Source organism: Ailuropoda melanoleuca, chromosome 6 (genome assembly GCF_002007445.2).
Source record: "Ailuropoda melanoleuca isolate Jingjing chromosome 6, ASM200744v2, whole genome shotgun sequence".
NCBI lineage: Eukaryota > Metazoa > Chordata > Mammalia > Carnivora > Ursidae > Ailuropoda > Ailuropoda melanoleuca.
In genome coordinates, this window is record NC_048223.1 from 3456518 (window position 1) to 3481814 (window position 25297).

A 25297-nucleotide genomic window follows, 5' to 3' on the forward strand; every position below is an offset into this window, starting at 1 on the left:
TTTGAGGTTTCTATAAACCTTATAATTTTGTATAAGTAGGAAACATAGCTTATTGTTTTCAATGACTGAAAAAAAGGAAATTAAGAGGGTAACTTTGGATAAAGAGGTTTGGGAAGAGGTAAATGTTTCTTTCAAATTTCTGGAAATACTAGAATTTAAGTGAAACATAATGTCTCTATATTTCTTTTAATCATTTATTTATTTCTGTTTTCTGCAACCCATGATCTGAGGTTACTAGGGCCAACAGGGTACAGTTCTGGGATAGCTCATTTGCACCTTGCTGGTCCAGAAAATGGGGAGGTTTTCAATGTGCAAATTTGGTTGAAGGCTTATGAAGCGGTACTTCTCAAGGACATTCCCTTGCACAAGGTGCAAAAAAGTAAACCAATATTGGGAGTGTAGGGACCAGGACTGCCAGAGAAGCATTAGCTTTATATCCTAATACACATAGAAGTATTCATAGAACTAATTAACTTCAAAATTCTGAATGGAATGTTTCTTTGCCCTGGCTGCTTGGGCATCCTATCTCTTCCTCACAACAACTTTGAGAGGCTGTGGATGTGGGCCAGATAGAGGATCAAGTCTCTTCTAATTCACCTCCCAGGTAGCCATTTCACACAGAGCTTTCAGAGACTAATGTGTTCCAACTCTCAGTCACCATAAATGACTTCTGCCCTTTTTAATGCCTGTGGTCCTCTTTGTGGCCTATCTAATGGAGATTTTATAGCTTACAGTAGGAAACTATAATCTTTAGGCAAAAGGATCTAAAATTTTGCAGAAGCCTTATTACTGCTATTCTGATATAAGTGAAAAGCTGGCTGCCTTTTTGGAGAGGATGCCTGGGTTCCTGGGTTTAGGAAAAATCTGAGATCCCACTGAACTTTCAGTATCCAATGTAGGAAGCAGACATTTATATTTCTATCTACAGAATAGGAAAAACAAGCATCCTAGCTCATGAGGAACAAATCTCCTATTTCTGACTTATAATCGGCCACATATATAAAATATAACTGACCCTCCATGAGCCTCTTCTTTTCTGCCCTGATACATTTTCTCCCACCATACTACCTACTCCACTCCTTGATCCATCTCAACGACTCCTGCTATTCTTCTTCTTCAGCATACCTGGGTTCTCTTTCTAGCTCCTCTATTTATATATCTAAATGACAACAAAACATTTTGAGGCTCATATTTTTTCATCTGTTAAACTGGGATGAAGCAGAATAACATCATTAAGTGACAAAACTGGAGTTTTGACAATCACCTATACATGTGAGTGCCTTTGTGAAGCCCAGGAGTCCAGCAGAGATATTCCAGCACACCTCTGGAGCAAAAATGTATCAGAGATTAGACACATTGAAGAGGGTAAGAGAAATAGCTTCACTTTACCCACATCACCCTTCTCCCAAGGCAGCAGAGCTCACTGCCAAGACAGACTTTTTTGGTTCATGATTTCTGCATACGGGAAAGTCTAAACAGGTAAGTTCCTAGCTTCCTCAGATGTGCAAAAGAGACCCACTTCTTTCTCACTGTATCCTGAATACTGAGTAGAACAATGAGGACACAGCTGGGAGAACTGTATCTAGGACTATGGGGAGGGCATCAAAGGACATGGATCCTACCAACTCTGTCACAAACTCCATCTATAGACCACCCACAAGCCACTGGGGATGCCTCCCCTGAAGACCCCCCCCAACTGGCCCACAGGTACCCCCAACACTCCATGTGCCTCACACACACACATCCCCTCCTCATGAACATTTCCCTGTGCATACTATGAAAAGTGGCGAAAGCAAACTTTTCCAGATAGCTAGTGAGCACAAAGAAAACAGGCTCAACTATGTGGAACTAGAAAAAAAAATCCCACAAACCTGAGCATTCAGCACTGACCTAGGGAAAGCAAACAGGAAGCTGTCAGCACATGGCCTGGCTTCACAGCATCAAGAGAAAGCATACAACCTTAAGGATTACCACCAAGAAGGAACAAGAAATGTGAAGCAGGCACATCCATAGAAAATGTCTCAGAAAGCCTCAGGATCCCAAATTGGGCTGACGGACATATAAGAAATAAAGAAGAGGGCATAGTGCTTATTTGAAGTAAGAATGGCCAGGAACTCCCCAAATCTGAGGATAGATTTGGACATCAGGTTCATAAAGCTCATAGGCTCCCCCAAAATTTCAATTCCAAATCTTTTCTCCAACACACACTACAATAAAACTGTCTAATTTTTTTAAGATAATTACAAAAATAACAAGATAAAAAAACCCCGTCACATACAAGGGAACTCCCCATAAGGCTATCAGCAACTTTTGCAGCAGAAACTTTGCAAGCCAGGAGAGAATGGGATGACGTATTAAAAATGGAGACAGAAAAATCTGCCAACCTGGAATATTTCACTTGGAAAAGTTGTTCTTCAAAAATGAAGGAGAAATAAAGACTTTGCCCCAAAAATAAAAGCTAAAGGGGTTCATCACCAGTAGACCTGCCTTACAAGAAATGCTGAAAGGAGTTCTTCAATGAAAGAAATGAAAGAACACTAATTAATAACATGAAAACTTATGAAAATATAAAACACACTGGTAAAGGTAAGTACATAATCAAATTCACAATACTCTCATACTATACTATGATAGTCTGTTAATCACTTAACGCTAGTATAAAAGTTAAGACAAAAGGATTAAAAATAACTATAATTTGCTAATGAATACACAGTATAAGGAGAGGTAAACTGTGACTTCAAAAACATAAAATGTGAGGGAGAGAAATAAAAGTATGGAGTTTTTGTATGCAATTGAAGTTAAGTTGTTATCAGTTCTAAATGGACTGGTATAGTTATAAGATGTTTTATGTAAGCCTCCTGGTAACAACAAAGCAAAAATCTACAGTAGATACACAAGAGATAAAGAAAAGGGAATCAAAGCATAGCACTATAGAAAATCATCAATTCACAAACGAAGATAGCAAGACAAGTATAAAATAGCCAGAAAACAATACGATGGCATTAGAAATTCTTTACCTATCAATAATTAGTATAAATGTAAATGATTAAAGTGTCTGAGCAAAAGGTGTCAATCAAGTGGCTGAAAGGACAAAAACAAAACTCAACTATATGCCGCCTATAAATAACTCACTTCAACTTTAAGGACACACCTAGACTCAAAGTGAAGGGATAGAAAAAGATATTCCATGAAAATCAAAAGAGAGCAGAGATAGCAATACTTATATTAACAAATAGACTTGAAGTCAAAGATCATAAACAAGAGACAGATAGTAATTATATAATGATAAAGGGTTCATATAACAAAGAGGATAAAACATTATAAATATATATGAACACAACATCAGAGCAGCTAAATATATCAAACAAATACAAATAAATCCGAAGGGACAAATACAATAATAATAGACTTCAATACTCCACTTTTACCATTGAATAGGTCATCAACACATAAAATCAAAAAGGAAACAGTGAACTTGAACCATAATCAAATGGATCTAACAAACATATATCCAACAGCAGCAGAATACATATTCTTTGCAAGTCCACATGGAACATTCTCCATGGATTATATGTCAGGTCACAAACAATTCTTAGCAAGTTTAGGAAGATTGAAACTATACCAAATATCTTTTCTGATGACAATAGTATGAAAATAGAAATCAATAACAGGAGGAAAACTGGAAATTTTACAAATACGTGAAAATTAAGCAAAACACTTTATAAGCAAGGGGTCAAAAAATAAAAGCATTCAAAAAATATCTTAAAATAAATGAAATTGTAAAAGAGCATACTAAAATTTATGAGATGCAGCAAAAGCAGTTCTAAGAGGAAGTTTTTTAGCAATAAAGAGCTACATTAGAAAAAAAGAAAAATCCCAAATAAACATCCTCGCTGTACACATAAAGAAATTAAAAAAAAAAAAAGAGCTAAGCCCAAAGTTAGAAGAAGGAAAGAAAAATAACAAAGATCAGAAAGAAATAAGTGAAATAGAAACCAGAAAAACAATAGAAAATATCAACAAAACTGTGCTGGCTTTTTGAATGGATAAACAAAATCAACCAACCTTTAGCTAGACTAAGAAAAAGAGTGAAGACAAATACATCAAATCAGAAATGAAGGAAACATTATAACTGATACCACAGAAATACAGAGAGTCATAAGAGACTACCAGTAACACTGATACGCTATCAGTTAGATAAATTAAAATGGATGAATTCCTAGAAACATGCAACCTACCAAGACTGAATCATGACGAAATAGAAAACTTGAATTAGCCAATTTCTAGTAAGAAGATTGAATCAGTAATCAAATTCCAACAAAGAAAAGTTCAGAATCAGATGGTTTCATTGGTAAATTCTGCCAAACATTTAAAAATGACAATCCTCTTCAAACTTCCAAAAATTTGAAGAGTAGGGAACACCCCCAAACTCATTTTATAAGGCCAGCATCATCCTGATACTAAAGAAAATTATGGGTCAATATCCCTGATGAATATAGACACAAAAATCTTCAAGTCATTAGCAAACTAAATGAAACAACATATTAAAATTATCTAATGGAATTCATCCCAGAGATGCAAGAGTTTCAACATGTGCAAATCAATAATGTGGTATATATCACATTAGTAAAATAAAAATGAAAAATCATATGATCATGTCAATAGATGCAGAAAAAGCATTTGACAATATTTGACATAGTTTCATGATAAAAATTCTCAACTAATTGGGTGGAGAAGGAATGTATCTCAACATTTTAAAAGCCATATGACAAGCCTACAGCTACCGTCATACTCAATGGTGAACAGTTGAAATCTTTTCCTCTAAGATCAGGAATAAGACAAGAGAGCCCAGTTTCACCAGTCCTATTCAACATAGTATTTGAACTAATAACTATAGTAGTTAGGCAAGAAAAAGATATAACAGGCATTCATATTGGAAAAAAAAAAGTAAAACCGTTTGTTTGTAGATGACATAATCCTATATATAGAAAATTTGACACTCCTATAAAACCCTGTTAGAACTAATCAACAAATTCAGTAAAGTTGCAGAATATAAAATCAACATACAGAAATCAGTTCTGTTTCTATATGCTAACAAGGAACTATCTGAAAGGAAAATTAAGAGAGCAATCTTATTTACAAGATATCAAGAACAATAAAATACTTAGGAATAAATTTAACTGAGGAGGTGAAAAACCTTTACACTGAACATTTACAGACATTGATGAAAGGGATTGAAGACAAAATAAATGGAAATATATCCCATGTTCTTGGGTCAAATGAATTAATAATGTTAAATATCCATAATGCCAAAAGCCATATATAGATTCTATGCAACACCTATCAAACTTCAAAAACAACTCTTCACAAATTTTTCAAAATCCTAAAATTCAAACTGAATCAAAAAAGACCCCCAATAGCCAAAGTAATCCTAAGAGAGAAAAACAAAAATGGAGGCATCCTGATTTCAAACGATATACAAAGCTACATTAACCAAAACAGTATGGTATTGGAATAAAAATAGACACATATATGGAACAGAATAGGGAGCCCAGAAATAAACCCATATATGCATATTTGATCAATTAATTTTCAACAAAGAAGTCAAGAATGTATAATGGGAAATGATAGTCTTTTCAATAAATGGTGCCAGGAAAAACTGGTAGCCACATGCAAAGGAATGAAACTGGACGATCATCTTATACCACACACAAAACCAATTCAAGATGGATGAAAGACTTGAATGTAAAACCTGAAACCATAAAATCCTAAAAGAAAACAAAGGTCAAGATCCTTTTTAAAAAAAATTTTTTTCATTATGTTCAGTTAGCCAACATATAGTACATCATAAGTGTTTATTGTAGTGTTCAACGATTCATTAGTTGTGCACAAAACCCAGTGCTCTTGCCATTTGTGACAACATGCATAAACATAGAGGGTGTTATGCTAAGTGAAATAGCCAGACAAAGAAATACAAATACTGCATAAATATTGCATGATACACTTGTGTGTGGAATCTTTAAAAAAAAAAAATGTTGAACTCATAAGACAGAGGGTAGCAAAATGGTGGCAGTCAGGGCCTGGGGAGTGGGGAAAATAAAGAGTTTGGTAAAAGGGTATCAATTTTCTGTTATAAGATGAATACTTTCTGAGAATCTAATGTATAATGTATGACTATAGTTGATAACATTATATAATTTAAATTTGATAAGAATGTAGAACTTAAATGTTCTCATTAAAAAAGCAAGTAAATATATGGAGGATGAATGTGTTAACTAACTCAAAGGGGAGAATCCTTTCACAATGTATATACGTATATCAAATCATCACATTGTATACTTTAAATATCTCACATTTTTATTTACCAATTATACCCCAAAAAACCAGTATGGTACTGGCATAAAAACAGACACATAGGCAAATGGAACATAACTGTGAGTCCAAGAATAAATCCAGATAAGATCAGCTAATTTTTGATAAGGGAGCCAAGAATATTCAATGATGAAAGGATAGCCTGTATAGGCATACCTAGGAGATATTGCAGGTTCAGTTCCAGAACACGACAATAAAGCCAATGTCACAATAAAGTAAGGCAAATATGTTTTTTGGTTTCCCAGTGCATATAAAGTTTTCTTTACACTATACTATAGCCTATTAAGTGTGCAGTAGCATTGTATCTAAAAAACAATGTACATATCTTAATTTAAAAATACTTTATTGCTAAAAAATGCTAACTTTCTGAGCTTTCTAGTGAGTCATGATCTTTTTGCTGTGGACAGTCTTGCCTCAATGTAGACAACTGCTGACTAATCAGGGTGGTGCTTGCTGAAGGTTGGGATGGCTGGATATGGTAATTTCTCAAAATAAGACAATAGTTTGCTGCATCAACCAAATCTTCCTTTCATGAAAGCAGAATTTCTCTGTTGTATGTGATGCTATTTGACAGCTTTTTACTCATAGTAAAACATTTTTTTCAAAATTAGAGTCAATCTATTCAAACCCTATTGCTGCTGTATCAACTAAGTTTATGTAATATTCTAAATCCTTGATATTCATTTCCACAATCTTCAAAGCATCTTCACCAGGAGTAGATCCCATTTCAAGAAACCACTTTCTTTGTTAATCCATAAGAGGCACCTGTTAAAATTTTATCATCTGTTAAAATTTTATCATGAGATTGCAGCAACTCAGTCCCATCTTTAGAGTCCACTTCTAATTCTATTTCTCTTGTTATTTTCACATCGCAGTTACTTCCTCCACTGAGGTCGTGAACCCCTCAAAGTCATCCATCAGGGTTGGAATCAAGTTGTCCCAAACTCTTGTTTATGCTGATATTTTGACTTCTTCCCATGAATCCCAAATGTTCTTAATGGCATCTAGAATGGTGAATCCTTCCTTAGAAGGTCTTCAGTTTACTTTTCCCAGACCCATCAGAGGTATCACCACCTATGACAGCTATAGATTTACAAAATGTATTTCTTAAATAATAAGACTTGAAAGTCAAAATTACTCCTTGATTCATGGGCTGGAGAATGGATGCTGTGTTAGCAAGCATGAAAATGACATTAATCTTATTGTACACCTTCATCAGAGCTCTTGGGTGACCAGGTGGCATTGTCAATAAGCAGCAATATTTTGAAAGGAATCTATATTTCTGAGCTGTAGGTCTCAACAGTGGCTTAAAATCTTCAGTAAACTATGTTGTAAACAGATGTGCTGTCATCCAGGCTTGATTCTCCTATTTATAGAGCATGGGCAGAGTAGATTTAACATAATTCTTAAGGGTGATAGGATTTTGAGAATGGTCTATGAACACTGGCTTCAACTTAGAGTCACCACCTGCATTAGCCCCTAACAAGAGAGCCATCCTGTCTTTTGAAGCTTTGAAGCCAGGCATTGGCTTCTCCTCTCTCTCGCTGTCAGTTCTAGGTGTTATGTTTTTCCATACAACGCTGTTTCATCTACACTGAAAACTGGTTGTTTGGTGTAGTCACCTTCATTAATTATCTTAGCTAGATCTTTTGGGTAACTTGCTGCAGCTTCTACATCAGCACTTATTTTACCTTAAGTTACGGAGAAAGCTTCTTCCCTTAAACCTCATAAACCAATATTTGTAGCTTCAAACTTTTCTTCTGCAGCTTCCTCACCTCTCTCAGCCTTCCTAGAATGAAGGAGAGTTAGAACCTTGCTCTGGATTAGGCTCTGACTTAAGGGAATGTTTGTGGCTGGTTTGATCTTCAATCCAGACCACTAAAACTTTCTCCATTTCAGCAATAGGGCTGTTTTGCTTTTTTATTCATGTGTTCACTGGAGTAGCACTTTTAATTTCCTTCAAGAACTTTTCCTCTGCATTCACAACTTGGCTGTTTGGTGTAAGAGGCCTACCTTCTGGCCTTAGTTTTCAATGTGCCTTCTTCACCAAACTTAATCATTTCTGGCTTTTGATTTGAAGTGAGAGACGTGCAACATTTCTTTTCACTTGAACACTTAGAGGTCAGTGTAGGGTTATTAATTGTCCTAATTTCAATATTGTTATGTCTCAAAGAATAGGGAGACCAATAGAGAGGGAGAGAAAAGGTGGAGCAATCAGAACACAAAAAAGCATTACTCAATGAATGTTTGTAGCACCTCAAAACAACATCAAAGATCATCAGCCACATTTCACCATAATGAATGTAATAATAATTTAAAAAATTTTGAAATATTGTGAGAATTACCAAAATATGACAGAGACATGAAGTGAGCAAACGCTCTTGGAAAAATGGTATTGATAGACTTGCTGGATTTAGGGTTGCCACAAACATTCAATTTGTAAAAAATGTGATATCTGCAAAGCACAATAAAGTGAAATGTATTCAACATTGTACTAAAAGCTCTTGCCAGATCAATTCAGCAAGAAAATTAGATAAAATCATCTAAATTGGAAAAGAAATTTTTTTTCCCCTATCTGGAGATGGCATAGTCTTATATACAAAACCCTAAGGGCTCCACTAAAACATTATTAGAATTAAAAAATGAGTTCAGTAAAGTTGCAGTATTTATAATAAATGAAGTGGAATCAATTCTATTTCTATAAACTTGCAGTGAACTGTTGTAAAATAAAAATAAGAAAATAGTTATTTTTATAATAGCATCAAAAAGAATAAAATACTTAGGAATAAATTTTACAAGAAGCATAAAATTCTGAAAATCAGAAAATATTGTTTAAAGAAGTTAAAGAAAATCTAAAATGAAATTTTGCAGATCCTTGTGAATTCAAGTCTTGATACTGTTAAGATGGCAATACTCCCTAATGTGATCTACAGATTCAATTAATCTCTATCAGAATCACAGGTAGCTTTTTTTGTAGAAACAAACAAAAATTACAAAAATCGATAAATTGGACTACGTTAAAAATTTTAAACTTCTGTGCTTTAATGGACATCATCAAGAAAGTGGAAAGACAACCCACATAATGGGAGAAAAATATTTCCAAGTCTTATAATGGGATGTAATCTAAAATGTATAAAATCTCTCATAACTCATCAGCAAAAAGACAAATAACATAGGTAAAAATGGGCAAAGGATTTGAAGACAGTGTTCTCCAAAGAATATATATACAAGTGGCCAATAACACATGAAAAATTATTCATCAAAATTAGCCATTAGGGAAATGTAAATCAAAACCACAATGAGATATGTCTTTACACCCACTAGGGTGTCTATAATTAAGAAGACAGACAATAACAAGTGTTGGCAAGAATGTTGAGAAATTAAAACTCTCATATATTGCCAGAGATAATATAAAATGTGCTGGTCACTTTGGAAAACATTTTGCAGTTCCTTGAAATTTTAATCATAAAAATTTAAATAAACAGCAAACTAAAAAAAAAAAATCTCTTCAGTTTTCATTTTTCTCCCTTTTGCTACTATTCTTTCTTCATTTCTCTTTATCTCAGCTCTCACTTCATAGTCTGATTATTTGGAATGCAATCTATTTAAAACTCACTCTTGTATTCTGTAGTAAATATCTTTCTAAAACACATCTTTCCCTTATCATGATTGATGCTTATCTCTTGCATTTATGTTGCTGTCTCTTGTTTTTTTTATTTTACTGTACCTGAATGTGAGTAAATCTTACAATATCCACCTCAAAACAATGTAATAAATTCTGTAATAACTTAAATATATTTATAAGCACTTAGAATCATTCTCCTAAACTTTGAGTTGGAAGCATGGATTTGTGCATTTATTTCATAAATTTAATTCTGACACAACCTGAGGAAAATACAGAGAATAATGATACTAATCAGGGCCAAAAAGAAAATTTTGACACCAAATATATTTGTTTGTTAGAATTGCAGCACTACAGATAGGTATTTCCCCAAACCTCAGTGTAAAAATTTTTATCTGATCTTTATCCAGAACACAATGTTGTCATGTCCACCATAACACTGTTCTCAACATTGGAGGGAAAGAGTCCATCTAGTCATTGTCAAATGATTCTGAACCTAAGACTTAAGTGTATTTAAGTAGATCAAGGGCCACATAGAAATGTGTATAACAATTTGCATAGTTGACGATACTGGTATTAGCTGGGACTTCTTTATTCCTGAGGTTCCTTTTTGGTTTAGTTGAAAGACAGTCTCCATAAATAAAACCCTAAATATTTCAGTTGAAAATAATAAAATAAAGAAAAATAAACCTGAAATTGAAGTTGTTTACTGTCTCTAACCAGGTTGTTTCGTGTTAGATTTTATAGATACAAAGAGAAGTCTCTTTAATCTGTCACACTCGAGCATTTATATAATCTTGGTTATGGCTTTTTGTAATCTTCCGCCCACGATGCAATGGATGCAAGCACCAGGGACAATATCCACCTGTCCACCTGGACTGGAATATTTGATGCAGGTATGGTAATGTGTTTTTTATTTGAGTGGTAGTAATATGAATATAAATATATTCATATGAATATATATAATATGAATATATTCATATAATATATATAATATGAATATGAATAATATGAATTTGATTGTCTCAAGATACAATTTGTGTTACAGGAAAATATTACCTATAGATTAAAATACTATACATCAAGTAACATTAAGATTTTTACATTTTATTTTAATTTGAATTTTAATTTTTGATTGAGGTTTTAAATTTACATTGTAAATAATGTAACATTGTGATTTACAAATGTATTTCCTGGTAAGTCCACTTAAAAATAAATACTTGCTTTTTAAAATAGGATATTGGATTTTGCAGAATGTATGTTAAAACTGGCTTTAGGAATTTTCAGTTCATCTAACTGCTTATGTATTAGAAGCCTGGCATGCAAATGTGACATGTGCACACCAATACTAGGAAAATGTCTCCAGTTCTCTATCAAATTTAATGACACTGAATTACTATTTTGTTTATTCAATCAATTCTGATTTAATTTCCTGTTATTCTGTTTCTGAAAAATTATCTTTGACATTTCACATGATTAATCATTGGCCACATCTTATTTTTCAATTCTTAAAAACTAAGGAGGGGGCACCTGGGTGGCTCAGTCAGTTAACCAACTGCCATCAGCAAGGGCAGTGATCCCAGGGTCCTGGGATGGAGCCCTCAGAATCCCTGTTCAGTGGGGAGTCTGCCCTTCCCCTGCTCAATCTCTCTCTCTTGCCCTCTCTCTCTCAAATAAAAAATAAAATCTTAAAAAAAACACAAAACACAACTAAGGAGTATATACGTTCCTTCCTAAAAAAGTTATCTATATTTTCATTGCTTAATTATAAACTTGTCACAAACAATTATATCAATCTAAGAAGATACAATTTTGAATGTGGATAAAAACTATAGTAATTTTTTTTTACTTCAAAGTACAGTACAATATTTCTCTCTGAATCAAAAAATTATTTTTAATGTCTTTAAAAATTTTTATGAACCAAAATAGAGTATATTATCAATAGAACCAAAAATGCATTCTACAGACTGATATTTTTTCTTTTACTTTTTTTTGTTTTTATTTTAATGCCAGTTAACAATGTTGTATTAGTTTCAGCTGTACAATATAGTAATTCAACACTTCCATACATCACCTGTTGCTCATCACAACTGCACTCTTTAATCCCCATCACCTATCCCCCCTTCATTTCCTTTTCCTATTGTTACAAAAAAAAAGTTAAAGCTTCACATTTAAATTAATAGACAATAAAATGTTTCTTCTTAAGGAAGCCTTAACTATGGCAGAAACTTTTTAATATTTTCTATCCTAATAAATAAAAAGTTGTAATTCCATTTCTTAGTGTTTGGAAGGTGTCAGTGAGCTAGGTATGTCTCCACATATTTCACACTCATCAAGCTTATTTAGTGGGGGTATATTTCATAAGTACTTCTCCGTTACATGCAAAGGAGGAAATCTAATCAATCCATCCCAATTTCTCTATGTTTGAAATTCCTCAGCTACCAGATCTTCTGGTTTAAAGAAATGCTACAATGATTTCAAAACCTAGTTAAGTGTTGTGTATGCAGGGACACAGCAACAACTCATAAAGAGATACCATGTAGGATCTGAGTATTGCCCACACTATTTTTAAATGATCTTAATATATAAGCCGCGGTAATAAGTGAAAAGCAGTCAGAAGCTAAAGATTTTATACACTCTATAACACCAAAGCCTCTCATGCTGTGGCCAGTTTTATACATCCACCAGAGGGTCCTGCCTCCTTTGAAATAACATTCCCACTGCACAGATGATTGCAGTCTGACCCTCTCTTCATTCACATTTTCTTTTCTGCTTTACACTTTGACATCTCTATGCCACCTATTTTTTCAGATTTCTCATCCAGAATTCAGATTGTTATTTTTTTCTCTGTCTACACATGTCTGCAGGCAGCCCTGAAAGCCCTTTGTTGATTCAGAGTGTTTGCAGAGAAATGCAGTTAAACCCTGGTAGTGAGGTATCACTTGCAGACTCCCACATCCCTCCCAATGTTCAGGAAGAAGCTAGAAAATGCAATAGTAAAAACTAGATAGAAAGGAACCCAAAGCTTTGAGGCTAATAGCCTCAACTTAGAAGATAACCTTGACTCTACAACCATTGTATTCAGTACACCAAGTATTTAAACTCTTCATGTGAGTATAATACCTGCTTCTGCTTCCATTGTTTCAAGCTCCTGGGTCTTTGTGGTAGTCATGTTGGTCTCTGACAGCTACAAATTAAAAGGGTACTTTTATCAATAAGGTTTCTCAAAAACATTTACAAAACTAGCTTTGAAGAAATCTAGATGGTTCCTTGAAGCAGCATTTGAATTAGTCATTGTATTTTCTCACTGTGATGTTGGTCTGTGTAAATAAACAATGTAATGACTCTTCAGTTCATCATTGTTTTGTTTTGTTTTGTTTGGAGTATAGTTGACAATGTTATATGAATTTCAGATGTATAACTTAGTTATTTGATGAAGTTGTACATTGTGCTACGCTCACCACAAGCGAAGCTATCATATGTCCCTTTACATCCACCGCTATTACAAATCATTGACTGTATTCCTATGCTGTGCTTTTTATTCCTGTAACTTATTCATTCCATAAGAAGCCTGTATCTTCCACTCCCTTTCACCCATTTTCCCCAACTTCCCACACCCACTCCCATCAGGCAACCAATACAGTTCTCTGTATTTATAGGTCTCATTCTGCTTTTCATTTGTTTACTCGTTAGTTTTTTTTTTATTTCACTTAGCATAATACTCTAGGTCCATCCATGTTGTCTCAAATGGCCCAATTCCATCCTTTTTATGGCTGCATAATATTCCATTGTGTATACATATATACCACATTTTCTGTACCCATTTGTCTATTGATGGACACTTGAGCTGCTTCCATATCTTGGCTATTATAAATAATGCTGCAATACACAAAAGGGTGCATATATATTGTTTTTATTTTTATTCTCTGTGACCCACCATGTGGCAAGTGGTTCCAATCCCTCTTTTCTTTTTTGCATTTGTCTATTCATAGGGTTGCCAGATAAAATACAAGACAATCAGTTACATTTGAATTTCAGATAAACAAATATTTTTTAGGTTAAGTATGTTTCATGCATTCTTTGGCATATATTTACAGTAATAATTATTCATTATTTAACTGAAATTAAAAATTAACTGAGGATTCTGGTTTTCTTTTTTTTTCTTTTCTTTTTTCTTTTATAATAATTTTTTTATTATGTCAGTCACCATACAGTACATCCCTGGTTTTTGATGTAAAGTTCGATGATTCATTCGTTGCGTATAACACCCAGTGCACCATGCAATACGTGCCCTCCTTACTACCCATCACCAGTCTATCCCATTCCCCCACCCTTTTCCCCTCTAAAGCCCTCAGTTTGTTTCTCAGAGTCCATAGTCTCTCATGCTTCATTCCCCCTTCTGATTACTCCCCCTTTCTTAATCCCTTTCTTCTCCTACCGATCTTCCTAGTTCTTATGTTCCATAGATGAGAGAAACCATATAATTGTCTTTCTCTGCTTGACTTATTTCACTTAGCTTTATCTCCTCCAGTGCCATCCATGTTGCAGCAAATGTTGAGAAATCATTCTTTTTGATAGCTGAGTAACATTCCATTGTATATATGGACCACATCTTCTTAATTCAGTCATCTGTTGAAGGGCATCTCGGCTCCTTCCGCGATTTAGCTATTGTGGACAATGCTGCTATGAACATTGGGGTGCATATGGCCCTTTTCTTCATTATGTCTGTATCTTTGGGGTAAATACCCAGTAGTGCAATGGCTGCATCATAGGGTAGCTCAATTTTTAACTTTTTAAGGGACTTCCACACTGTTTTTCAGAGTGGCTGTACCAACTTGCATTCCCACCAACAATGTAGGAGGGATCCCCTTTCTCCACATCCTCTCCAACAATTTTGTTTCTTGCCTTGTCAATTTTTACCATTCTAACTGGCGTAAGGTGGTATCTTAGTGTGGTTTTGATTTGAATTTCCCTGATGGCTAATGATTTTGAACATTTTTTCATGTGTCTGTTAGCCATTTGTATGTCTTCATTGGAAAAGTGTCTGTTCATATCTTCTGCCCATTTTNGTGTCTATTCATATCTTCTGCCCACTTTATGATTTCTGGTTTTCTTGCTTTATTTTTATTTACTAAATCTGGCAACCCTATCAATTTGGTCACAGAAAATCACTTACAGCATGTAAATTCTTCTAGTCCTATCTTTCACATGGAATGGAAGACCTTTTTTCCTCTCATCCTTTACTTTCCAAAAGAGAGTATCAAGGAATTTTACCTACTTGTGTGATAGGTTTGGGTTTCTATTTAAGACATCTTTATAATTATATTTAACCTGTAATTTTGCTTTGGCTAAATGTCTAACAGTACTTGTTATTGTTTAATATTCAATAAAAACATTTTTAGAGTATACTGTGTATGGACAGCTAAAAAAAACACTTCACATTTAGACCAATATATGACATTTAACAGAAAAAAATGAGAGATGTTGATAATGGATCAATTACTTTAAATATCCTAAACATAGGTATTAATGTATATATGTTTTGGTAGGTGCTTTAAGTTTAGTTGAATTACTTCATACCGCCTATTTTTATTTTCTACTCTATTAGATAAATCAGTTACTAGTGTGTCAACGTTTTGATCTTCTGGAAGGTATGTGCCAAACACACTGATATATTCACTCTTGAATATGTAACTTCTTGTGCTGTAGTTCAGTCACTCCCTATAAAGTGCTTCATGTGTCTGGGGAAAAATAAATCTTGAAATATGAACAGAATATATAGACACATAGAATATATGGACTCATAGTTGATGATCAGATAAATGCAATAGTAGCTTCTCATAGAAAAGGACAAACATATCAGCTCCAGATCACTCCTGAAAATTCTAGTCTGCACTTTTAGTCTTGCTAAACAGCAAATCTATTTCCTGAAAGGGCTTTCCCATGATAAATTTCTCAAATACAGGTATTTCAGAGAAGCAGTGATTCCGTATCCTTCAAGAATTCTACTAGTAGAAGCAGAATGCCAGTAAGTTTCTGGGCAGTCCAATTCCACTCCCAAGTCTGAGAAATTGTTCTTTAGAATGCAATTGTTTACCTTTATCTCAATTTAGTACAAGTATTTCTTTCACATATATGAAGGTATAATACATGTAAATAAAATGAAATCAGTGTTTAGTTAAAAAATAGTTATCACTATCATCATATTTTATATATACATTAAAGGATCTAAGACTAAAATAGACACTTATGGCTTAATTCATAAAACTTTTTCAATTAGGCATATTATAAATGAATGTTTTCTTTGAGCTTTTTCTACTTCCCTACACTGAATGATTTATTTTATGAATAACCATTTATTCCAGAATCTCCATTGAGTACCTATAATGAACAAGACATATGCTAGCTATTTTGAGAAAATCAAAGAAGAGTCAGACCTGGGCTTTGCCTGAAATATGGGTGAATATACTTAAATAAAATACACAGTATGAAGTCATAAAAGTTATGAGAGAAGTAAAATAGCAAAAATATTGAGAAAAAACTAACCATCCATGTTATACGGAACTAATTCTCCAAACTAGTTATTCTCAAAGCATAGTTGCCAGACTGCCAGCATGAACATCATCTGGGACCATGTTGGAAATCAAGTTCCCAGGCTTCATCACAGACCCACTAAATCACAAAATCCAGAGGTGGGGTTCAACCGTATGTGCTTTATCAAGCCCCCCAGGTGATTCTGATGCAGGCTAAAAATTTGAGAACTACTAATCTAAGTGATGCTTTCACATAATTCAACATTGTGCATTTATTTAAAAGAATGAGACAGCTCTGTAGAATTGTTAAGAATATCCCCAAGAAATATTGCTAAGTATAAAAAGCAATTACAAAGAAGTACATATAATAGTGTGCTTGTTTATGTGTATGCCTGTGTGTATATAAAAATATTTAGACTTTGCATATGTTTGAGATATCTCTAGAAGGATACATATAAAATTGGAGAAGAGGAAATAGGTTAGGAAGAAAGAATTATTTTTAATTTTATACTTCTCTTGCATTTTTAAATTTGTGCCAAGCATATGTAATTTCTAATCATAAAAATAAATTAAATATAAAAGGCAGAAAATATTTTTTATAAATATTGAATCATGATTTATCTTTGAATATTAAATAAAAATGGATCTCTTTCAGGGCATCTGGGGGGCTCAGTCATTTAAGAATCTGACTCTTGATTTTGGTTCAGGTCATGATCTTGAGATGCTGAGATCGAGCCCCACATCAGGCTCCATGCTCAATGGAGAGTCTGCTTGAGATTTTCTCTCCCTCCCCGCACACACACACACTCTCTCTCAAATAAATAATCATTTTTGAAAAAGAACATCTTTCAAATATGTTTATACAATGTAAAAACATAACTATGTTCATATGCCCAAAAATCATTAAAAAAAGGAAATTCTGTAACTACCTGTTTCAAAGGTTAACATTAAAACAAAATACTAAATGTATATTAGTAACATATACTCACTAAACATACTCATTCAAAAATACCTGAAATTTTAAAAAGTAGGAGAAAAATATCATCCATGCACAACTACTGATACATTTCCTTTGAAAGCTTTTAAAAAATATTCTTTTAATGAATTTTTAAAAATCACTTTTAATCATTGTCCATGCAATTTTTATATTTATTCATTTAATGTGTTTTGTTGTTTTTATTATTTTTATTTATCTTAAAACCAACAATTTAAATAGCAACACAATAATTCTCAAAGGGGATACTACATATTGCCAATTGTTATATATTTACTTTGCTTCCTTTTTAAGTAGTGCAGTAATGAACATTTGGTCTAGAAAGCATTTTTTAAAAAAAACTTAGGACTGTTTTGTTTGTATGATAACAGAAGTAAAATTATTAGGATAAAATATAATTATATTTAGGATAAAATACAATATTTCTATTTATAGGATAAAATATAATATTTCTATTTTCTTGTAAAAGAGATGAATTTGATTATTATCTTATGTGGATAATATATAAGAGCTTACTGTCTCCCTCAATTTCGTATCAGTAAAATACTTTTTCATCTTTTCTATTATCCAGATTAAACACCTACTGTCTTTTTCATGTCCTAGAAGAAAAAGATAAAGAGGAGTAAAATTTAACATAATTCAAAACATTAAAATAGTAAATTGGGTTAATTTTTCAAAAATTCAAAAATGATAAAGAAAAAGCTATGCATAGAATTTTAGCAGTAAAAGGAACCAAAGACTAGCAAGCACATCTATTTCATTTTTCTGTGAGGAGAAACTAATATACTAGTGAAGATAAATTACTTAAAGCCAAGCAGTTTATTATCAAATGTACGTTCAATATTTGAAGGTAATTTGATAGGCAATTTATATAAGTCTCACACCGCTAATAAATTATCACATTGTTTATTCTTTAGTTCTCAGTTGTTTTGAAACTAGTAAAAATTACGAAGTCATGAACGATCAAGGACAGAGAATTTATTTTGCAGAAGAGAGAAGTAATTGTTTCTTCCGATACCTCTGTGGACCTTCAAGATCTTTTACCATGACAATTTATGATAATGTAGGCCGTGATGTCATTACTATGCATAAAGCTTTAAGAAACTGCTACCTACAAAAGGTCAGTAATTTCTATATGATTTAGAATGTATTTGAGTTCCTTCAAAAAAGCCTCAAAACTGAGCAGTATGTCAAAACACTGGGTTTGGCTACAAAGAATGTTCTGGAATGAAATATGTTAGAGAGAAAATTATATATTTGCAACACATATCTGCAGAGCAAAAATAATATACAACACTAAATATTTTTCAGGCAATGAAGATCATAAGATCTTTAGATTTTTACAAGTTTTTCTTTTCCAAAATATTGTTTTTATTTGCAGTTCTCTGCATGCGCTTCTTAGTTATTGTATGGAGTGTCTGCAAATTAGGGGCTGTGAAATCCTATCCCGTTTTCAGCTGTGTTTCTCTGACTGGTCCTTTGAACTTTCACTGAGTGGGATCTCCTTCTTTCCTTTCTTGTTGGTGATATCTGGATTCCTTGAATCTCAGGAATATCTTATTGTTGTTATTCGTTTCACTACATCTACTTCTATTTTGAGATGTGGAGCTATAATTTTTCCATCAACTTTTGATAAGGTCTTTGATAGTGGCTTTGTTTTGTTGAGCTATCATACTTGTTCTGTTCTTTTCTATGAGAGGTTTGAGAAGATTCACAGACTACATCACCACTGCCACCTTCTTGACTTAGCACCTTCATTTATATTTTAAATGAGTAATACTTACATATGGTGGAAAAAAGGAAGGTAGGAAGGAAGGGAGGGAGGGAGAGAGGAAGGGAGGGAGGAAGGGAGGAAGAAAGAAAAAAGAGAGTGAGAAGGAAAGACAAATATATTCTGGAGAAACAATGCCTCTCAAACTCTTGTTTCTTAGGCCTTCTAAATTCCTCCTCAGAGGGAACTGCTTTTATGAGTTTAAATATTCTTCCAGAATTATTCTATGAGTATTTGTGTAATGCATACATATGTATGGCATACATGCGTCTTTTTAACATAACTGGCAGATATTTTCCTAAAATTTTTTTAGAGAGAGGGGAGGGGCAGAGGGAGAGGGAGAATCTTCAGCTGGGCATGGAGCCTGACTCTGGGCTTGATCCCACAATTCTGAGATCATGACCTGAGCTGAAACCAAGAGTTGGACACTTAATGAACTGAGCCACCCAGCACCCCACTTCTTCTTTTTTTTTTTTTTAAGATTTTATTTATTTATTTGACACACACAGAGAGAGGGAAAGCACAAGCAGGGGGAGCGGCAGAGAGAGAGGGAGAAACAGGATCCCCACTGAGCAGGGAGCCCGATGCGGAGCTTGATTCCAGGACCCTGGGATCATGACCTGAGCTGAAGGCAGATGCTTAACTAACTGAGCCACCCAGGTGCCCCCAGGTGCCCCACTTCTACAATATTTTAACACATACAATAGAACCTGAAGATTACATCAGTATCTATAGGGCTTCTTCCATTCTTACAAATGGCTGGATAATAACCCATCATGTGTATGGTATACCATAATTTAAATAATCAATCCCTGAACTGGGCTTTAAATCAAAACAAAAAAAGTATTTAGTGAAATCATACTTACATTTGCATAAAGGGACAAAAGTTCTTGGCATATTGGTAATAAAAACAGCTGTTGGTGTGACTGTATTTTAAGGCATGTCTTATGGACATGGCAATTTAAAAAGTGATCTTCATAAGCACCTAAAAATTATTATTATCCCCATTTGCAAACAGACAATGATTTCGGAGAGTTTGGGGATGCGTTCACAGTTCATGTAGTTAGTGAGCAGCAGCATCAGGTCTCATCTCAGGGGTCTCAATATCTAAATCCTGGGTTTTTTCTTTTTGATGTCCATTCCCAAATATAGGGCATGCCTTAAACACAGATGGTTCTGTTCATACATGTATGAAGTGCTAATAAGTAGCACATAACTAATTTGTTGCTTACAAATCAAACGAATCTCATTTGATCAATACTACATTTCCCAATCTTTTGTAGCTAAAAGTTGAGGCTCCTCCTGGTGAAAAAATTGGATATGTATACCAATACTTTCACCCATTTTTGCCAATGTTTAAAATAAAAAATGAGAATAAGGAGGATATAATGAAAATCAGAGGGCCATGTGTGGTTTCCAGCTGTCTCAAAGATCTAAATTTTACTGTGAGTAGTTACGTTTTAAGATAATCATGTTCAAATTAGTTATTTGATTATCTTGCAATACATTATTAAATTTGATTAAGATAAAATAAAAACATGTTATCATGATGTTATAACCATTTGACTATTTTTTAAATTGAATTTCTAATACATAGTTTCCTTGCATCATTAAGCCCTACATGTTTATGCTGCTTATAAGACATCTTTTTAAGCTGTACTTCAGGTATATAGTTATCAAACAACAAGTTTGGTATTTAATATTTCAAGGAATATTGGAAGAGAAAATTAAACTTTATTGCAATGAACAATGACATAATTGGGCATTAATTATAAATAATACATTAATATTAATTTTTATAAAATTCTGAAACTGCCATGATACAGTTTTGTTAGATTTAAAAAAAAAAGATTTTATTTATTTATTTGAGAGAGAGAGAGCACGAAGTGGGAGAGGGGCAGAGGGAGAGGAAAGAAGACTCCCTGTGAGTGAAGAGCCCGATGTAGGGCTTGATCCCAGGGCCCTGGGATAATGACCTGAGCCAAAAGCAGATGCTTAACTGACTGAGCCACCTATATGCCCCCAATTTTGTTAGATTTTTATGTGCTTACTGGTCAACAGTAAGCTAATAGTTAAGTTTTGGGGGGATCAACAGCTATCCACAGAGTTTCAACTGCCCTGGGGTGTCAGCACTCCTAACCCCTGTGTTATTCAAGGGTGAACTGTAAAATCTGTTGTATACTATCAATTTGAAAATCTCCTTTTAGGTAGATATTGTCTATAGGTGTTTTTCCATGCTATTATGTGTCCATATTGTACATATTTATTGCAGAATACAATCAGCATAATTATAACAATGGGTCATATTTAATTACTAAAATTGATATAGGAATACCTATTTTTTATTTTAGAGATTGTACCTAAGATTATATATATATTTTTTCTTTTAGTTATTGTCTCTGGATGAAGAAATAGTTATTGGTAAGATTTCAAAAAAATGGGCTGGATTTATTAGGGAACTATCTACCAATACTGATAAATTTGGAATCCAGTTTCCGTTTGATCTTGATGTTAAGATAAAAGCACTGATGCTTGGAGCAAGTTTCCTCATTGTGAGTCTATTTTTATTCTGTTTAGCCAAAAGGGAATTTTCTGAGATTACCATTGCACCTTTGCTAGTATTTCTCCTAAAATCATTTAGATCAACTGCAAATTGTGCTTTTGGGGTCTAGTTCTAAGCCCCCAAAATCATATCATGGATTCAGTGTTCACATTGCAAAGGATGTAAAAACTACAGTATCCTGTAAATGTGATTACTAAAGTTGAAATCCTTTGCCTTAATGAAAAGCAAGACTAAATTGCTGAAAATAGGAACAAAATGGCTTGTTCATTGCAACTTACTGTTATTTCTTATAATTTAAAATTTTATAAGTATCTTTTTGTACATTTCACTTAAAAACTAATCATTGTTAATTTGGAAACTATAGATATGTAGACATTTCAAAAAGGAAAATATTGCTTTTGATTATAATTGGGTCTTGGGGAAAAATGAACATAAGAAATTACCTTCATTTGGTAAATATTATGAAATTACAGAAAATTCAATCAAATTAAAAAGCCCATTGGGGGGAAAAGGGAGAAAAAATCATAGAGAAAGTGGGGCAAACAGAAATAGAAAATTAAAAGGGTAGGAAAGGGCACCTGAGTGGCTCAGTTGGTTGAGTATCCAACTCTTGGTTTCAGCTCAGGTCATGAACTCTCATGACCCGAGACTAAGCCCCACATCAGGCTCTGGGCTCAGCAGGGAGTCTGCTTGAGATTCTCCCACTCTGCCCCTCCCCCCACTAGCATTTTCTCTCTCTCTTTCTCTCAAGTAAATAAATAAACCTTAAAAAAATAAAATGGTAGAAAATACCTATTCAGTTATATCAAGATGTCAATTAAATATATTCTATATAATTTTATAATAACCACAATAAACGTAAATGGGAAAAACTTGTAAGTTAAAAAATAAAAATTGTTAAATTACATTTTTAAATTATCCATAGGCTCTTAATAGGAAACAAATCTAAAATAATGACAAAAAATTGAAAGAAAGGGTGGGTAAAAGTGTAACAGAAAAATACTAACCACAAGAGCTAGTAAAGCTAAGTTAATACCAAAAACAAATGATTTTAAGTCAAAAAACATTAGTAGAGAGAGCTAGAGAATGTAACTACATTATGATAAAAGTTCTATTCAAAAGAAAATAATAATTCTTTTTTTAAAAGATATTTATTTGTTTGTTTGTTTGTTTGTTTAACAGAGAGAGAAAATAAAGCAGGGGGAGCAGAAGGCAGAGGGAGAAGCTGGCTCCCTGCTGAGCAAGGAGCTTGATGCAGGACTCAATCCCAGAACCCTAAGATTGTGACCTGAGCCAAAGGCAGATGCTTAACCAACTGAGCCAGGCATCCCAAAAATAATTATTCTTGGTTTGTGTGCACTTAAGATCAACCTCAAAATATAGAGGAAAATGTTATATACATAGTTAGAGAATGGTAAATTCTATCACAGTGGGAAATTTATGAACCCCTTTCAATTTTTACTTGATGTAGGAGACAGAACCTCAGTAAAATTATTCAAAATTTGAACAAAAAAATTAACAAGGCTGATTTAATGGATGCATGTACAACTTTGCATTAAACAAGTAGATAATAAAAGTTTTTCCAAACAAAGGTTTTTTACAAGAATTATTCTCATAATGGATCCAAGAAGCAAGTCTCAACAAATTTCAGTAATTGGTATCACTTGGACCTTGGTGTCAGAGAAAATAACATTAAATTAGAAATTGATAAAAATACATATTTTAAAATATTATATATATGGAAATGTGTACATAATTCAGGGATAAAAAGTAATGCATAATAAAATTTAAGATGTATCAAATGGTATAATAAGAAAAATATGATATCAAAACTTTTGGAATGCAAGTAAAGTGAAACAGCAATGTATAACTGTAAATACTTACTGAAGAAAAGAAGAAAAGTAGAAAATTAATGAACTAAGTATTCATCTCTAAAAAGTTAGTAAAAGAACAGAACAAACCCAAAGGAAGTATAAGGAAGGAGATTTTGAATTATTGATCAAAGATAAATGAACAAATAGCACCCACCCCAGTCTCTAGATGGAAAAGAACTTTTAAAGTAAGTAAATCATAAAGTAACAGACTAGTAAGTTAGAATATCTTAAACTTCTGTACACTAAAACAAATTATAGTATTAAATATTCAGTAGCAAACGATAAAGTAAGGAAATATTTGCTCCAGATATGACCAAGGAAAAATTCCTTATATTAAATTTTATTTAAATGAGAAGAAAAATATCAAATTTCCAACCAAAATGAAAAATAAATATAAAAAAATAATTTGTACAACCATAAAAGAGGGAATACAAATAACCCGTAACCATAAGAAAACATTTTCAAAAACATCTGAAGAGAAGCAAAAAGAAAAAAAAAAAAAACAATGAAATATCCTTTTTCATTTTTCCAATGAAAAATTTTCAGTGCTCATGAAAGTTTAGGAAATCAGACAGTCATGAGGTACAGGTACAATTTTGGGGGAACAAACTGAAAATATCCATTAAAGTTTTTAATGTTCATATTATTTCATATGCATTACTTTCTTCTGAAAAACTAATACAGATACAGACAAATAATTATGTGTACTCTAGTAAATAGCAATGTATATGTAGCAAACATCACTCTAATAAATTTTAAAAAGCTAAAACAACCTAAAATTTAAAGTATGAGATTTATTAAACACACTATGAGATAGCTCTAAAACAGAACATTAAAGACTCAAACTAAATATTCAATAAACTTTAATTGCATGAATACTCAGGATATATTATGCAGTGAAAATTATAGGATAATAAGCATATTATAATGCCAATTTTGTGTGTCTGGAAAGAATTTGAATCAAAATATTAATAGTAGATTCTATAGGAATTGAAAATATAACTTTTTCCCTTCTCTATTCTTATACTTTTTTATATTAAGTGTATATGATGAAAAATATATAAATAAAATGAAGTAGATTTAGTTGCTGTTCTCCAAGAGCCTTTATATTCAACTTTATTATTCTGGTGTGTTTGAGAGTAACCAAACATTCATTCTTACTCCTGAAGCTGGGGTTCCTCATAGGTCTGATACTCAGAATTCTGCTTTAATATGTTTTATAATCATGTTATTATAACACAGGACCCTAAAATCACTCTCGTGTCTCAGATCTGCACCTGTTTTTACTATTAAACCAACCTAATTACATTCACTTTTCATTTTCATTCTAGGACTACATGTACTTTGAACTCTGGTCATAAGTTTTGCCAGCTTTCAGCAAAATTAATCAACTTTCACTGAGAATATTTAAATAAAGTTTTATTTCACTAAAATTATTTGTATAATTTTTTCTGCATAATAAACCACACCAAAATTTAGGAAATTAAAGTGATATTTTATTTTTCCCAGGATTCTGCTCTATACTTCTTCAGGTCAAGACCTGTCTCACACTCTTGCATGTGCAGTCA

The 25297-nt window shown here is 33.1% G+C and overlaps 1 protein-coding gene and 1 long non-coding RNA gene across 2 annotated transcripts in view; one reads left to right on the forward strand and one right to left on the reverse strand.

The window, feature by feature from the left end:
- LOC117802620 overlaps positions 1-25297 on the reverse strand; it is a 67578-nt gene that overhangs the window by 35059 nt on the left and 7222 nt on the right. Inside the window, exon 2 of the long non-coding RNA XR_004625971.1 lies at positions 13118-13181. This is a non-coding gene — a long non-coding RNA (uncharacterized LOC117802620). The remainder of the gene's footprint in view (positions 1-13117; positions 13182-25297) is intronic.
- Positions 2528-25159, forward strand: LOC100470095 (phospholipid scramblase 2). Its single transcript, XM_034661869.1, has 4 exons — positions 2528-2586; positions 10733-10890; positions 18439-18641; positions 25061-25159. Exons 2-4 carry the CDS (start codon positions 10830-10832, stop codon positions 25088-25090), a joined length of 294 nt encoding a protein of 97 aa, XP_034517760.1. The 5' UTR covers positions 2528-2586; positions 10733-10829; the 3' UTR covers positions 25091-25159.